This window comes from Hippopotamus amphibius, chromosome 8, assembly GCF_030028045.1.
Source record: "Hippopotamus amphibius kiboko isolate mHipAmp2 chromosome 8, mHipAmp2.hap2, whole genome shotgun sequence".
NCBI lineage: Eukaryota > Metazoa > Chordata > Mammalia > Artiodactyla > Hippopotamidae > Hippopotamus > Hippopotamus amphibius.
The window spans coordinates 2564410-2581198 of record NC_080193.1 but is presented as its reverse complement, the minus strand read 5'-3'; the positions used below and the strand labels follow the sequence as shown (position 1 = coordinate 2581198).

Sequence of the window (16789 nt, the reverse complement as noted above, 5' to 3'; positions counted from 1 at the left end):
TTCCACCCAGACCAGGGATATGGAGGCCGCTCACCATGAGGGGATCTTATACATATATCCATATGACTCACTTCCCGAAGACAAGATGGTAAATACAAGAACAGTTTTACAGAAGAATCTTCAGCCATCAAGGACCTTTTTATTACAGTCTATGAAATATATGACAGTAACCTGGGAATTTGTTAACAAATATTGATACCTCATCCCTTTCATTCCGGATCATTTCCATAAACCCATTGCCCAGTCACAAACTTATATTTTTTGCATAGATCTAGACGGAAAGGTGGACCATAAGGAACATTTTATTGACATAGGAGCACGTGAATACAGAAGAGAGGGCCCACCCTCCTGTCGGGGGGAGGGGATAAGAGAGGTCTGGGGAGCAGGCCCAGGGCTGGGGGCTCAGAAGGCAGCGTCTGGGGCGTCTCCACCATGGCCTGGGCTCTGCTCCTTGTCACCCTCCTCACTCAGGGCACAGGTGAGGCCTCCAGGGAAGGGACCCCGGGGACATCTGCCTGATCCTTTGTGATTTTGTCCTCAGGGTGCCCTGGACGCCACCATTAACTGACCAGCGTGTGTTTGTCCTCTTTCCAGGGTCCTGGGCCCATTCTGCCATGACTCAGCCTCCCTCCAAGTCTGGGAATCTGGGACAGATGGTCACCATCTCCTGTGCTGGCACCAGCAATGACGTCGGTTATAACTATGTCAGCTGGTACCAGAAGCACCGGGGCTCGGCCCGCAAACTCCTCACTTATGATGTCAGTAAATGGTTCTCAGGGATCCCTGATCGCTCCTCCGGCTCCAAGTCTGGGAACACGGCCTCCCTGACCATCTCTGGGCTCCTGGCTGAGGGCGAGGCTGAGTATTACTGTGGTTCATATAGAAGTAGTTACACTAGGCACAGTGGTCTAAGTTCATGGGAAAGTGAGACCAAAACCTCCTTTCAGCTCGCTCAGCCCCTTCTGTGCTAACCTCAGGCCTTCATTTGTTTTCGGTTATTGTTTTTTATTTGGAATAATTACACACGTAGATGCAAATTTAGAGGGAACACAAAGCACTCCTTCATAACCTTTCCCCAGACTGGACAATTTTTCATCTCCTGCCATATTTACTTTATGTTTTCTCTTTAACTGTCACTCTCTCTTCCTGCATGTGTGTATGTACTTCTATGTTTATATGTAAACATGTCCATAAGTATCCACACACAACACACGTGCCCCGTCCTGTGCAACGTCCCCAAAACCGCTTCATCTTGAGCCCTTCCTAAGAGCGATGACTGGGGATGGGGTGCCCCAAATGCATTCTGCTCTTACACATCCTTTTCTAGAAAGGTCCTAAGCAGCCCCAGGTTTTATTTTTTATTTTTGAAAAAAAAAATTTAATTAATTAATTTATTTACTTCTTTAATTGGCTGTGTTCTGTCTTTTTTGCTGTACGTGGGCTTTCTTTGGTTGCAGTGAGTGGGGGCTACTCTTCATTGTGGTGATGGGCTCCTCAGTGCGTGGCTTCTCTTGTTGTAGAGAATGGGCTCTAGGCTCGTGGACTTCATTAGGTGCAGCACATGGGCTCAATAATTCTGGCGCATGGGCTTAGTTGCCCTGCAGCATGTGGGATCTTCCTGGAGCAGGGATCGAACCCGGGTCCTGTGCACTGGCAGGCGGATTCTTAACCACTGCGCCAGCTGGGAAGCCCCCCAGGTTTTATTTTATTTTACATTATTTTATTTATTTTGGCTGCACCACAAAGCTTGCTGGATCTTAGTTCCCTAACCAGGGGTTGAACCCACCCCCCGGCCAGTAAGAACAGATCCTAACCCCTGGACGGCAGGGAACTCCCAGATTATTTTTTATAATGGCCGTGATAGCCAATTTAGGCTCATTTTAAAAAATCACGAGTTGGGTCCGTGGTGCCTTCAGGAAGAATGGAAAGAAAGTGTGAAGGACTTCCTGGAGAAAAGACAGAGGAGACAGACCACTGACATCGGGTCCTCTGAGGTTCCTATTGCAGCAGGAAGAAAGGACACATGGGGTGACCGAGGGCAGAGTTGGGGTCAGTCCATGGGGAAAGATGCCCTTGAAGCAGCCAGACCCCAGCCACTGGTCAAGCCCCCGCAATCGGCCCACAGGGAGGGACGTGCTTTGTGTCCTGAGCAGGGAGGAGACACCCGACCCAGGACCCTTCTGTCCCTGTGGCTTCTGGCCGGTCTGGGAGGCCTGGGGCTGAGATGCTCTTGGTGGAGGACACTGAGGTGTGGAGGGAGGGGTCCCTCCAGCTGCCCCAATTCAGAGGAAACCAGGGACAGAAACGGGAGGGGAAGCGGGGCCAGGACCCCAGGAGGGGCTGCTCAGCGCCCCACCCTGAGGCTTCCTGGGAAAGAGGCCCTGCTGCCGCCCCAGCAGGATAGAGCCTCACCCACCCCAAGAGGCCCTGCAACCAGCTGTCAGAAGGTGTGAGCAGAGGAAGGTCTAGAGAGAAATTGGGTTGGTCTCAGAGTCCTTGTGGGCATCAGGAAAGGCAGGGGAGGGTTGGAACCTTCCCGGGGGTGGGCAGCACCAGCTCAGGGTCTGCATTTGTAGACGGCGGGAGGTGGGGGGCTTCTCCAGGTGTGTGGGGAGAGGGAAGGTGGGGTCGCTGCAAGGGTGTCCTGAGTGGGAGGTGCAGGCTCAACCCTCGGAGAACTTCCACGGGAACCACTGGGACCTCACACTGGCTCCTCACCTGAGCAGGAGGCCACGCCCACACAGGAGAGCTCAGCCCAGAGGCCCAGGCCTGGGGTTCAGGAGCAGAGGTGGGCGGAGGCCCCCATTCATCTCAGATCTTGGGGCGGGGGTGAGAGAGCCTTGTCCCAGGTGGTGGACCTAGGAGGAGGGTTCTGGGGCATCTCCATGGGGGCCTGGGCTCTGCCCCCCACCACGATTTCAGGGCACAGGGGAGACCTCCAGGGAAGGATGTGCTGGGTGCTGCATCCTTAGCGGATCCTGAGCCCACCACCTTCCCCAGACCCTCCCCCGGGGACTCCTGCCCTCCTTTAAGTCATCCTCGGTCCTGCAGGACTGTCCCTCCTCCTCTGTGCAAGGTGTTTCCTGTCATCACGTTGAGAAGGTGGTGTGTTGGTCCCACGTCCCATGTTCCTCATCCAGGCGTCTGCTGGGTGGGTTTTGATTCCACCGTTTCCTCGCCTGTGCGTCCAGACCTGCCCCTGGAGCACCAACCCTGGGACAAGCCTGTGCTGGACAAACGAGGACCTCCCGGGGGAGGGATAGATGACCTTCCAGGTGTGGCAGGTGACACAGTCCATTTGAAAGTAGTTGGTGGATGAAGTGGCAGGAGCATGGAGGGGAGGAGGAGGGACAGAGGGGCTAGACCTCAGCTGGGAAGAGTAGGAGGAGGAGGGAGAATTTTGGGGTGTCAGAGCTTGGGGTCAGCTGCATCAGATAACTCCCTGCAGCGTGGTCATAACCATGGGAGGCCACCAGGGGGCAGCGAGGGCCTGGGTGTGGGAGGCTCTGGTCTGGATCCCTGACCTATGGGAAACCCCCAGTTACTGCCTCCTGAGCCCCTAAGCGAGAGTGTGGGGTGCAGTGTCCCCAGTCTGTTCTGCTTCATGAGCCCTTTACCTGGAGGCCAATAAAGGTCCCAGGGCTCCTCCTCAGAGCCCTGCAGAGGCAGGGGACAAGGGTCAGGGGACCATCCTGCTGAGGGACAGGTGGGGGAGGGGATGCACACCCCCAGCTCCCCTGTGGTGCCGGGAGGAGCCAGCAGGGAATCTCTCAGTGCCCCCAGCCCCTTAGGCCCCTGTCCTCACCTTCCACCCACAGAACCAGAGAGGGGTCGTCACGGTTATTAGCCAAGGACACGGACTCCCACAGTGCACACAGGCACAGCCCAGGACAGCCCTATGTCTCGGGCCCTGTAACGGTCAGTGTCCAGCATAAGCACAGCAAGTCCCAGAGTTTTCGTCCTCTCAGATGAGCCCTGCTCTCCAACATGCAGAGACTCTCGTGTCCAGGGCCAGGTCAGAGGACTGCGGTGCAGGCTGGGGGTCAAGGACTTGCTCTTGGATTCGATGTGCAGATGTTTCAGAACAAACAGGTGGGGTCAGGGATGGGCCCAGGCTACAGCTGGGGGTCCCACCAGCCACCCAGCACACAGCAGGTGTTTCCCCTGCTGGGCATGTCCTTTTCCAATGATACCGACCTTGGAGATGGGGGTGCTGCAGAGGGCACTGCAGGGGCGCAGGCTCCATATCTGGTGCCCCGTGCACAGAGGATCCCAGAGACCCAGTCCCATCCCAGCAGAGACACTGAAGGTCCAGGAGCTCACCATCTGAGGGACGTCAGCTGGTCCTTCTCTCCCTGCCAACCAGCTAAACACAGGGCCTGCTCCTGTATACATCTGTCATCTGATGTGTCTCACAGGTCTGACCCCCTGAGATCTACTCGCCCTCCAGGATGCAGAAAGTCAAGTGTCCAGGGCCAGGGCACAGGAGGGGGAGGAGATTCCCACCCTGGGGCCTGGTGGGCACCCTCTGCAGCCACCAGGGGGCAGCGAGGGCCAGGATGGGGGGAAGGCACCTGTGGCTTCTCCTGTCCTGCAGGACGTGTCAAGAGCGGCTTGCAGCGGAGCCCCTCTGACGTCCCAAAGCGTTTGTGCCCCAACAAGTCATCTTCAAAGTGCTAAGAAACGGCCGAGGGCCCAGGCTCGGGCCTCCGTCTCAAGAGCACCACAGAGACAGAGGCTGGAGGGGAAAGTGAGGACAAACCAGCGGAGGGGGATGAAAAGGAGCTGGGGGTGGGGGAGGGATGGATTGGGAGTTTGGGACGAACAGATGCAAACTCCTATATACAGTGCGGATGGACAACAAGGTCCTACGGGGCAGCACAGGGAACTGTATACCATGTCCTGTGATGAACCACAATGGAAAACAGTATGAAAAAGGATGGATATGTACATACAGTTGAGTCACGTTGCTGTACAGCAGACATTAACACAGCATTGAAAACTAGCTGTACTCAATAAAATTTTTGACTTCTTTTCTCTTTTTCTTCTTTTCCTCTTCTGCTTTATGTTCTCGCACCGCCCCGCAGCATGCAGGATCCTTCTTTCCCGACCAGATGTGGACCCTGAGCCCCTGCAGTGCAAGTGCCGACTCTTCACCACTGGACACCAGGGAAGTCACTGCAAGAAAATTGTTTTACAAATGAAGGAATTGAGGGGATACTGGTCCCCAGCTCTGCCTTTGACTCCAGCAAAGTGGGCAATTAGATCTTTCAGTCTCCTGGGCCCGGGTCCTCTCCTTTCCCTCAACAGCACACAGGGGACATTCTGGATTCCTCCCCAGGAAACACGATGAGGCCCACACCAGGACACACAGGAGATCCCGGGGCTGCATTCCTCTCCCACATCCTGTCATGGACTCGGTCTGTCCTCACACAACATGTGAAGGAGGAAATTGTCCAGGAAGCTCTGCTGTCAGGGCTGCAGAAGTATCTAGACCAAAGCAGGCCATAAGGGGTGAACAGAGGGGGTGAGGAGGGGCAGGTGCAGGAAGCTGATTTGCATGCAGGCCCCGCCCTCCTGTGGGGGGGAGGGGATAAGAGAGGTGTGGGGAGCAGGCCCAGGGCTGGGGGCTCAGAAGGCAGCGTCTGGGGCGTCTCCACCATGGCCTGGGCTCTGCTCCTTGTCACCCTCCTCACTCAGGGCACAGGTGAGGCCTCCAGGGAAGGGACCCCGGGGACATCTGCCTGATCCTTTGTGTCTTTGCCCTCCGGGTGCCCTGGAACCCAGCCCGGAACTGACCAGCGTGTGTTTGTCCTCTTTGCAGGGTCCTGGGCCCAGTCTACCCTGACTCAGCCTGCCTCCGTGTCCGGGAATCCAGGAGCGACGGTCACCATCTCCTGCACTGGCACCAGCAGTGACATCGGGAATAATAACTATGTCAGCTGGTTCCAACAGCACCCGGGCTCGGCCCCCAAAACTCTTATTTATTACGTCAATAAGCGGCCCTCAGGGATCCCTGATCGCTTCTCTGGCTCCAAGTCTGGGAACACGGCCACCCTGACCATCTCTGGGCTCCAGGCTGCGGACGAGGCTGTTTATTACTGTGGCACAGCTAGTGGTAGTAGTAGTAGTAGTGCTCACAATGGTCCAAGTTCATGGGGAAGTGAGACCAAAACCTGCCCTGAGCTCCCAGGCTCCCCGGCTCCCCGTGGCTGTGACTCTGCTGGTGGCTGGTCTGCATCTTAGTTGAAGCATCGGCAGCTGAGAGGAGATGTGAGGACCCTGCAGAGGGATGAGGGCCTAGAAGAAGGTGTGGAGTCCATGGTTTTTGTCCCTCGTCTTTGACCTGCATCTGAGTGGGCTGTGTGGCCCGAGGAAAAGGTCATGGCTCCCGAGGACGCTGCCCCGTGAGGCTGTGCTGATTCCCTCAGGAGCCCCCACCCATCACCCCTCTTTGCTTCTAGACCAACTGTTAGACTTGGGTCCCAGAAGCTTCCTAGGACGAGGTGTGGAGTGTGAGCCACAGAGGGTCACTGCACTCCAGGAACCACTGGGTTCTCCTAATTCACACAGACAGAAATCCAAGAACACGTGCGGGAAGGGATCCGGAGGGTGGGGGTCGTGGTGGGAGGAACCCACGGCTGGAACAGCGGGATTCCCTGACCTGAGCTCACTCTGCGGAGACTCTGGGTTTCACGTTCCCTGCAGCTCGGGGAGGAAGAAGGAACCCCAGCAGGTTGGCTGGTTGGTTGGTTGGCAGAAGCACAGTCCAAAGATGGGCCCTAGTGAGTGAACTAGAGAGGCCGCACCTGCCTAGAGACAAAGGGAATCAAGAGGCAGGAAACTGGAGCTTGCTTGAATGTCTCTGTGCTCAGTCTTCTCTAGGCCAGACCTTGTAGTGGGAACTGCAGCTGGAAATCCTAAATGCAATGGGAGGACTTGGATTCCGGGTGCCCACGGCCAAGCTGTGACCCTCCCCTGCCAAGGGCAAGGTTACCTTCGTGGCCAGCAAAGTCACAGCAGCAATCAGAAGACTGTGACGTGTGCAGCACTGTGTCATTGCCTTGTGAATCATGGTGTTTCGAGACGTGAAAAAGGTAGAAGAAGCCTGTGAAATTCACACTGGGTCAAAAAACCTCTGGTTCCAGTTAGAGAAGTCTAAGTCCATGATAATATTCCCCCCAAATCCCCATCTTTTACCCACTGAGAAGACTCTCCGAACTCAGTAGGCAGTCCAGAGACTGTGATTTCACTAGTGAAAGGAGACCAAGGAAAATCAGCAAAGGGCAGTGGTGGATGAGGAGAAGCTCGAGGAAACCAGAATCTTCCCGAGGGACAGGCTTCATCCCCAGCGTCACATGGTGACATCGGGGGGGGGAACTCGTACCCCACGGGGGCTCATCAGGCGCTCAGGTTTCTTCCCAGAGGCTGGCCCTGTAGTCATCCCCTGTCTGCCATCTACCGAAATTCCAGAGTTGCGGGGCGGGGGGCGGGGTGGGTCAGGGGTTCAGCTTTATTTTAAAACCATAAGTTTTTAGAAATGTGTAGGCTCAGGGCGTCACATTTTTTTTTAATTTTAAATTTTCTATTGGAGTGTAGCCTATTAACAGGTGTGATAGTTTGAGGGGAACAGGAATGTGATTCAGCCGTACATATACATGCACCCATCCGCGCCAGACTCCTCTCTGCTGGGTCATTCTTATTGGACATTAGCCTGGACCTGCCTGAAACCTAATTCCCAACACAAACCAGGGGCCAGTGTTGCAAGCAGATCTTTCTCAGGACGTTCGTCTCAGGCTGTGGGGGAGTTCCTCTCTGCACAATCCTCTGTGTATTCCTGTATCCGAGCTCAGGCCCTGAATCTGAGGGAAACACCGGACCTCACCATCAGGTCCAGGTTACACTCTATCCTGGGCTGTTTTTCTGTCCCTGTGAAGAAACGCAGACACAGACAAGACACAGACACACACATCCAGCACCATGACTTCTGGGTCCCCCATCACTGTACCCAGCAAGGAAGCAGAAATCTGCCCTGTGGGGACCAGGAGCTCCTTCTGCATCACCCCAGGGCCCTGTGCCCAGAAGCAGGAGCGTAAACCCTGGGATGCAAAGGACAATTAAACCTATTGTCCACTGTCCTCGTAATCAGGCCTAGACATTTCAGATGCTGAGAAAGTGATACACTTGGGAAACACCCATCAGCCCTGATTCTGTCTGGAAAACACACTGGGTCCAGGGACTCTGTGGACAGAGGAGCCTGACCTCAGGGAGGTGCCAGCTCTGGGGTGAGGACCTCGCGCTGAGCACAGGAAACAGAGCAGACCCCTCACGTGCACCACGTGGCAGGCAGCCCTGCCTGAGGAGAGGTCCCTGCAGCTGGGCCCTGAGCCCACCCCTGCCCCAGCCCCTCCTCCCAGCCCTCAACCCTGGCATCTCCTATCATTTTCCATTAGGTCTCCCTCCATCTTGATGGAGCTCTAATTCCTTCACGCATTTTTCTTTTTTCAAACTGTTTTGAGAATTCACCTTCATATCATGGGCCCATACTTCTCATCCGTGTACCTATTGGAGTGTATTTATTTACCATGTGAGGTTCCTCTGTCCTGAGCTGAGATCTCCTCAAGATCATTGACCCTGAGACAAGGTCATCCTGAAACAAGATTACAGAGCCTGCAGGGGTGGGTCTGAGACACCTGGGGAGGAAGGACAGACTTCGGCCCCATGGGGCCGCAGGATACAGGACACAGGCATGGAGGGAATGAGGAGGGACGGGGTGGCTGGTCCAGAGCTGGGAGGAAGAGGAGGAGGAGGAAGATGTGGGGGGTCAGAGCTGGGGCTCAGCCCCATCAGATAACTCCCTGCAGCGTGGTCATAACCATGGGCAGCCAGCAGGGGGCAGAGAGAGGCTGCGTGTGGGAGGCTCTGGTCTGGATTCCTGACCTATGGGAAGCCCCCAGCTCCTGCCCCCTGAGCCCCTAAGCGAGAGTGTGGGGTGTAGTGTCCCCAACCTGTTTTCCTTAAGCCCTTTACCTGGAGGCCAATAAAGTTCCCTGGAATCCTCCTCAGAGCCCTGCAGAGGCAGGGGACAGGGGACAGGGGACCATCCTGCTGAGGGACAGGTGGGGGAGGGGATGCACACCCCCAGCTCCCCTGTGGTGCCAGGAGGAGCCGAGAGGGAATCGCTCAGTGCCCCCCACCCCGCGGGCCCCTGTCCTCACCTTCCACCCAGAACCAGAGAGCGGTGGTCATGGTTATTAGCCAAGGACACGGACTCCCACAGTGGACACAGGCACAGCCCAAGTCGGCCCCGTGTCCTGGGCTCTGTAATGGTCCGTGTCCTACATAACGACAATGTGTCAAAGGGTTTTCACCATCTCAGATGAGCCCTGAAGTTCAGGGAAGAAGAGAATCAAGTGTCCCGGGCCAGACCAGAGGCCTGGACTGTGGCTGTGGGTCAAGGACCTGCTTGTAGATTCCAGGTGCAGGTGCTTCAGAACAAAGAAGTGGGGTCGGGGATGGGACGAGGTGGCAGCTGGGGGTCCCACCATCCACCCAGCACACAGCAGGGCTTTCCCTGGTGGGCATGTCCTTTTCCCAAGATACAGACCTTGGCCATGGGCGTGCAGCAGAGGGCGCGGCAGAGTGTCCCCTGCACGAAGGGACCCAGAGACCCAGTCCCATCTCGGCAGAGACTCTGAAGGTCCAGGAGCTCATCAGCTGGGGCACGTCAGCTGGTCCTTCTCTCCCTGCCAGCCAGCTAAACACAGGGCATGCTCCTGTATACACGTGTCATCTCATGTGTCAAACAGCTCTGACCCGCTGAGATCTACTCTCCATCAGGATGCAGAAAGTCTAGTGCCCCGGGCCAGGGCAGAGGAGGGAGCGGAGAACCCCACCCTGGGGCCTGGTGGGCACCCTGTGCAGCCCCCAGGGGGCAGCGAGGGCCAGGATGGGGAGAAGCCACCTGTGGCTTCTCCTGTCCTGCAGGACATGTCAAGAGTGGCTTCCAGCGGAGCCCCTCTGACGTCCCAAAGCATTTGTGCCCCAACAAGTCATCTTCAAAGTGCTAAGAAACGGCCGAGGGCCCAGGCTCGGGCCTCCGTCTCAAGAGCACCACAGAGACAGAGGCTGGAGGGGAATGAGAGGAGCCTCCCAGCGGAGGGGGATGAGAAGGAGCTGTGGGTGGGGGAGGGATGGATTGGGAGTTTGGGACGAACAGGTGCAAAGTACTATATAGAGGGCGGATGGACAACACGGTCCTACGGGGCAGCACAGGGAACTGTATTCCATGTCCTGTGATGAACCACAATGGAAAAGAACATGAAAAAGGATGGTTATGTATGTACAGTTGAGTCACTTTGCTGTACAGCGACATTAATGCAACATTGTAAATCAATTATACTCAATAAAATTTTTTTATTTGTTTTCTCTTTTTGTTCTTTCTCTTCTGGCCCCGCCCCACAGGATGCAGGATCCTTCTTTCCCGACCAGGGATGGACCCTGAGCCCCTGCAGTGCAAGTGCCGACTCTTCACCACTGGACAACAGGGAAGTCACTGCAAGAAAATTGTTTTACAAATGAAGGAGTTGAGGGGATACCGGTCCCCCGCTCTGCCTTTGACTCCAGGAAAGTGGGCAATTGGATCTTTCAGCCTCCTGGGCCCGGGTCCTCTCCTTTGCCCCAACAGCACCCAGCAAACATTTTGGATTTCTCCCCCAGGAACCACGATCACGCCCACACCAGGACACACAGGAGATCCCAGGGCTGCATTCCTCTCCCACATCCTGTCATGGACTCGGTCTGTCCTCACACAACATGTGAAGGAGGAAATTGTCCAGGAAGCTCTGCTGTCAGGACTTCAGAAGTATCTAGACCAAAGCAGGCCATAAGGGGTGAACAGAGGGGGTGAGGAGGGGCAGGTGCAGGAAGCTGATTTGCATGCAGGCCCCGCCCTCCTGTGGGGGGGAGGGGATAAGAGAGGTGTGGGGAGCAGGCCCAGGGCTGGGGGCTCAGAAGGCAGCGTCTGGGGCGTCTCCACCATGGCCTGGGCTCTGCTCCTTGTCACCCTCCTCACTCAGGACACAGGTGAGGCCTCCAGGGACAGGATCCGGGGGACATCTGTCGGATCTTTGTTCTTGTGTCCTCAGGGTAACCTGGGTCCCAGCCCAGAACTGACCAGCGTGTGTTTGTCCTCTTTGCAGGGTCCTGGGCCCAGTCTACCCTGACTCAGCCTGCCTCCGTGTCCGGGAATCCAGGAGCGACGGTCACCATCTCCTGTGCTAGCACCAGCGGTGACATCGGAAGTTATAACTATGTCAGCTGGTACCAACAGCACCCGGGCTCGGACCCCAAACTCCTGATTTATCAGGACAGTAAACGGCCCTCAGGGATCCCGGATCGCTTCTCTGGCTCCAAGTCTGGGAACACGGCCACCCTGACCATCTCTGGGCTCCAGGCTGAGGACGAGGCTGTTTATTCCTGTGGCATAGCTAGTGGTAGTAGTAGTAGTGGTTATGCCCACAGTGGTCCAAGTTCATGGGGAAGTGAGACCAAAACCTGCCCTGAGCTCTCAGGCTCCCTGTGGCTGTGACTCCGCTGGTTGCTGGTCTGCATCTTGGTTGAAGCATCGGCAGCTGAGAGGAGATGTGAGGACCCTGCAGAGGGATGAGGACAAAGGACGATGAACCTGTCGTTTTCATGTATGCTGTCCCTCCTGTTTGACCTGCATCTGACTGGGCTGAGCCAGGAAGGGATCAGGACAGACTTGGGCATCAGAGTTGTCCATCTTCTGGCATTGGTGAAACCTGTCCAGGCACAGCCGTGCAGGCAACGGTCTCCCCGATACATCAGGGTCTTTGCAAAGTGGCACCAGAATGGAGGGTGGGTGGAGGGCGGGTCCTGCATTCCTCAGTCAGGTCAAAGTCACATGTTTCCATGAGGAGCCATGGAAGATTCTAGGTGGTATCCCAGCAGGTCTAACCCCTGGGGGAATTAATTGAGAAACAGGCACTAGTGTCCTGAGTTCAATGGTAATTATTTCCTGAAACTGAAAGACAGTTTTCAAATGCAAACAGCAATAAATTTAAATTATGTGAATCCAAGAGTTTAGATGAAAACCAAAGTGCATTGGTTGGGGTTGCACAGCATCCCCACAGGAACAAGTGGAGAGGAAGCTTTGCTAGCTGTGTGCCCAGGCGTGCAGGACTGCAGAGCAGCTTTCTTTTGTGGTTCTGGCTCCTGGCTCTCATGACGTTGGAATGATGGGTGCGGCTGTTCTCATTCAGGTCCTCTCCCTTCAGGAGACCCTGAGGTATGGCTCCTTCCATGCCGGCCCTGTGCCCACTGTTCTTGTCCAAATCATCTTCCTGTTCAATCTGGTTTGTTAAATCCAGCCAACTAGACTCCATATTTTCCAAGCCTGTGGTTGTCTCAATCGGAATCATCATTTGTCTGTATCACAGCTTTTTACAAATGACCTGAACCATTGACTTTCTATCCATATGGTCAAAGTTCAGGTAGCATGGAGAAAATATTTTCCAGACTCATTTCCATGTTCTCCTTTCATTGGGATTACAGCTGCCCCTACATGTGCAGAACAGGAATCAGAGTGTTTTCACTCTCCTGAAATAGCCTCTTACAATTTCTGCCCTCCCCCGTTATGATGGAAACAGCAGTGCCTCCTTTCCATCTGTCCTCTTATCCTGTTAACCCTCTCTGTTTTCTATGCAATAGACAGCTGCGTCTATAACCCATCCTACATTTTGTAAGAAAGGCTTTTTTCTTTTCCATGAGGATGACCTGAATAGGGCTCTCAAACGGTTCAGAGGTCACATCCTACCTGTTACATGGAGCTGTGGTGTCAAATGTTCCCCTGAATCCAGCAACCCTGAGCGATCAGTGTGGACACTGCAATGTGGCTACTTGTAGGCAGCTGTGAGTCTGTGTGTATGAGAGTCTGAGCAGAGTCACCTGGGTCCCCACACGGACCCCTCCCCACGCCCATCCTCACGCCAGGCTCCACATGCTCAGTCAGGAAGCAGGTCATGGATGAATTTTCAAGAGCACGGTGGTGATACACACTGCAGCAAGAGGCTCTTTGGTTCCCTTCTGTTTGATGAGAAGACTGGGAAAATTTGACCCAATATCTGGGTGTATTTGGAAAGATAGGTTTCAACAACCAACAAGCTGTTGCATATGATAGATGACATTTTGATTCCCTGCCTCTCCGTGAAATGAAATCTCAGAACACAAAGCAACAAACTCAAGTCAACAGCTTCTCTTGCCCTTTATTCTCTGATCCAATGTGAAGCCCAAACTGTATTCTAGACAGGAGGCTGGGACGCAGCTCTGGACTGAGAGGGGATCTGGCCTTTTACCTGGGCACCTGGAACTTAGTGGGGGCTGGGGTGGGCTGGAGGTCAAGAATCAGCTAGTGGATTTGATATGCAGACACAGTATATGAACCACATGTGCAATTTAAAATTGTCCAATAGACAAGTGTTAAAAATTAGGAGAAACACATGCAATGAGTTTCCATAGTATTTTCACTTAACTCAGTTAAGAATATCATTGCAATATGAATTAAATATAAAAATATTCATACATTCTACACTACATGATCCTACCTCTTGAAACCCACTGGGTAGTTCAGACCTACAGCACATCTCTACTGGGACCACCCACACCACATGATCAGCAGGTACATTGCTTTGTGGCCCCCATATTATGCAGCAGGTGAGATGGAGGAGGTTTCCTTGGGGTAACTGTGCCTGCAGTATACACTCGCCACCACCAGGAGGCGATGGAGGGTCCCAACCCCAGAGTCTGTGCTGGAGAGGAACTGCTGATGCACTTTCCACCCAGACCAGGGATATGAGACCGCCCAGAATGAGGCGATCTTATACATGTATCCACATGACTTACTTCCCAGAGACAAGATGGTAAATACTATGACAGTTTTACAGAAGAATCTTCAGCCATCAAGGACCTTTTTATTAGAGCCTGTGAAATGAATGACAACAACCTGTGAATTTGTTAATAAATATTGCTACCTCACCTACTTCGTTCCGGATCATTACCATAAACCCATTGCCCAGTCATAAACTTGTATTCTATGCATAGTTCTAGATGGAAAGGTGGACCATAAGGAATATTTTATTGACATAGGATATGGAGCATGTGAATACAGAAGAGAGGGCTGTGACAGGAGGGGCTCAGGAGGCCTGGGGTGGGAGAGGGAGGATCTATTGGGCTAGTGAGGGGGCAGGACGGGAAAGGGGCTGAAAGATAAGGCTCTGAGGTCAGTTGCCTGGGTGGAATCTTGGCCCACACACCTCTGCCTTGGGTACTCTGGGAAAATCACTTGTCCTCACAATGATGCCTCCTCCTCATTAGACGGGGGAGAGGTTGTGCCTTCAGCAGAGGGCGCTGTGGGGTTATGACGATGCCAGGTGAGGTGGTGCAGGAAACTCACCTAGATTCTGGCATCTACTGGGGGCTCAAAAGTCATCATTCTGTAGAAGTAGCTACACATGTAGGAACAAGTCCATCCTGGGGCACCAGGGGGCACTGTGGGTCCTGGTTGGGGACCCTCCTAGGTCCACGTCCCCTGGGCAGGGCTCAAGTGCAAAGGGCATGACCATCGCTTCGTTGAAGACACTTCCCTTGGGGAGAGGAACTCTTCCTCTGAAACCCACACGTGGCCCTTCTTCGGACCCCAGGGAATCACCAAGTGTGAGGCCCCTGGGCTGAAGGCTCACACAGGAGCTGAGACACAGGATGGGGAAGGGGAGTAGATTTGCATTCACTGCTCCTCCCTCCTCAAGCTGCAAGGGGAGAGGATAAGACAGGGCCTGGAGAGGCTGGTCCAGCTGGGCAGCCTCGGGGCAGAGCTCCCGGAAGCCCTTCCCTCCCTGGCAGCAGGGGTGGGGGAGGGGGATGCTGAGCTGGAGAATACGGTCCCCCCACCCCAGAGTCACAGTCTGGGGGTGATGCACTCAAATGCATTTGGGAGGGAGGTGTGTGGACATGAGGTTCCCCCATAGTTTGTCTGACATCTGATAAATAAGCATCTTTCACTCCCACACGGTGCCACTGAGTAACATGGGGGCAGTAACCCTGATCCTGCCTGGGACCAGGTGGGATTTCTGGGCTGGATCCTGAAGGTCCACCGGGCCCCCAGTGCCTGAGGGCTGAGAGGGAGAGTCCAGGGGCTGCCCGTGGCCTGGAGGACACCACACGGCAGGAGGGCAGGAGGTACATGGTCTCTCGAGGAGGGATGCAGAGGAGGGCCGGGGACAGGACAAGACAGGATATCAGGGCTCTTTCCTGCAGGGACCTCTGTCCCAAAGTGTCTGGATTCACAGGGACACGGGGCTGTCCCCATCCCCTACTCCAGAAAAGGGTTGTTCTCTCCAAGGGTTTGCAGTCACTTTGTCCCAAACAAGGCCTCCTGCAGGTCCCTTAGTGGGGAGGGTCCTGCACCCCTTACACTGTAGCAAAGGGAGCCAGGCGGACAGCAGGAAGTAAACCCACCCCCATGTGGGTTTCACCACATCCACGCCCCCCAGAGCTTATGCTGCTCAGAACTGGAGTCAGCAGGAGCCTGTGATGGACACACGGAGGGACAGGGACACACAGCAGGCAGTGAGGACAGGGATGGACAAAGGAGGCCAATGAGACAATTCCCTACTGTGCTCAGATGGGACCCACCAGGGAGGGGGCTGCTCCTACAGACTCTGGGACAGAGAGAGATGGACGCCCACTAGAGCTCATCTCTTTGGTCCAGGTTAGAACAGGGTGAGAGTCTGGGTGAGACCGCTGCCATCCTCTCTGTCAAAGTGACTGATGAACAGGGTGCAGGAGGCTGTCCACTCCCAGGTTGCTCCCTACGGAGGAGATAGGATGAGTGACCTTCTAAGAGGAGAGCAGAAACACACCCCCAAGCCTGAGTGAGCCTCCAAGTCAAAGCTCTGTAAGGACAGAGCCAGAAGGTGCCTTCAGCGAGCCAGGGAGAGAGCTCCCACCAAAAGCAATATTGCAGCACCTTGACCATGGCCTTCTGGCGACAAGAAACGTGGAAATAAATTGTGATGTTTAACCAACATGCAGGTGGTATTGTGCCATGGTGCCTGAGCAGACTAAGACAGCAGCTGGGAACACGTGTGTGTAGGTGTTTACGGGAAGGTAGGTCTTCATTTTTCTGAAATAAATTCCCCAAGGGTCCTGCTCCTGGATTGTACAGTAATCGCATGTTTGGTTTTATAGTAGCTGCAGAGCTGCTTCCCAGGGTGGCTGCACCACTTTATATTCCCAGCAGCAGCACAGGAGGGACCTGTCTCTCTGCTGCCCAGCCGCTGTGGGTGTTGCCACAGTTTTCTCCTTTAGCCCATCTGCTGGCTTCTGACAGGTGTGTCGTGGCATCTGCTCAGGGTATAATTGACATTCCCCTAATGACTGATGGTGACCATTTCCCATGTGACATCTGTTTGTTCCTGGAATAACGTCACTTTGTGTCATTTCCCACACTCCAATGGGATTTTAGTTGCTTTGTTTATTGATTACTTTTGACACTTTATTAATGTTCACCTAAGTCTTTTGATGAATATGTGAGTGGAAAGTATTTTCTCTCACTTCTCTGAATCTTTCAACTGCACAGAAAGGACTTTTTATGATAAATGCTTTTCATTTTAAAATGTTTGAATTTCTCTTCTTCCTTTACAAATCATGCGTGAACCGCCAACTCCAAGAATTCCTGCCTCGGTCCAATGAGGCAGATTTTTTTCCTTGT

General features: G+C 54.3%; 1 protein-coding gene and 1 gene segment (V, D, J or C); both read left to right on the top strand.

Moving 5' to 3' along the window:
- Positions 1–16789, top strand: part of LOC130858419 (immunoglobulin lambda-1 light chain-like) — a 301160-nt gene that overhangs the window by 248180 nt on the left and 36191 nt on the right. The window lies entirely within an intron of this gene.
- Positions 11040–12250, top strand: LOC130858421 (immunoglobulin lambda variable 2-23-like). The segment is given in 3 exon segments: positions 11040–11085; positions 11202–11504; positions 12216–12250. Coding segments are annotated over 3 exon segments (384 nt in total).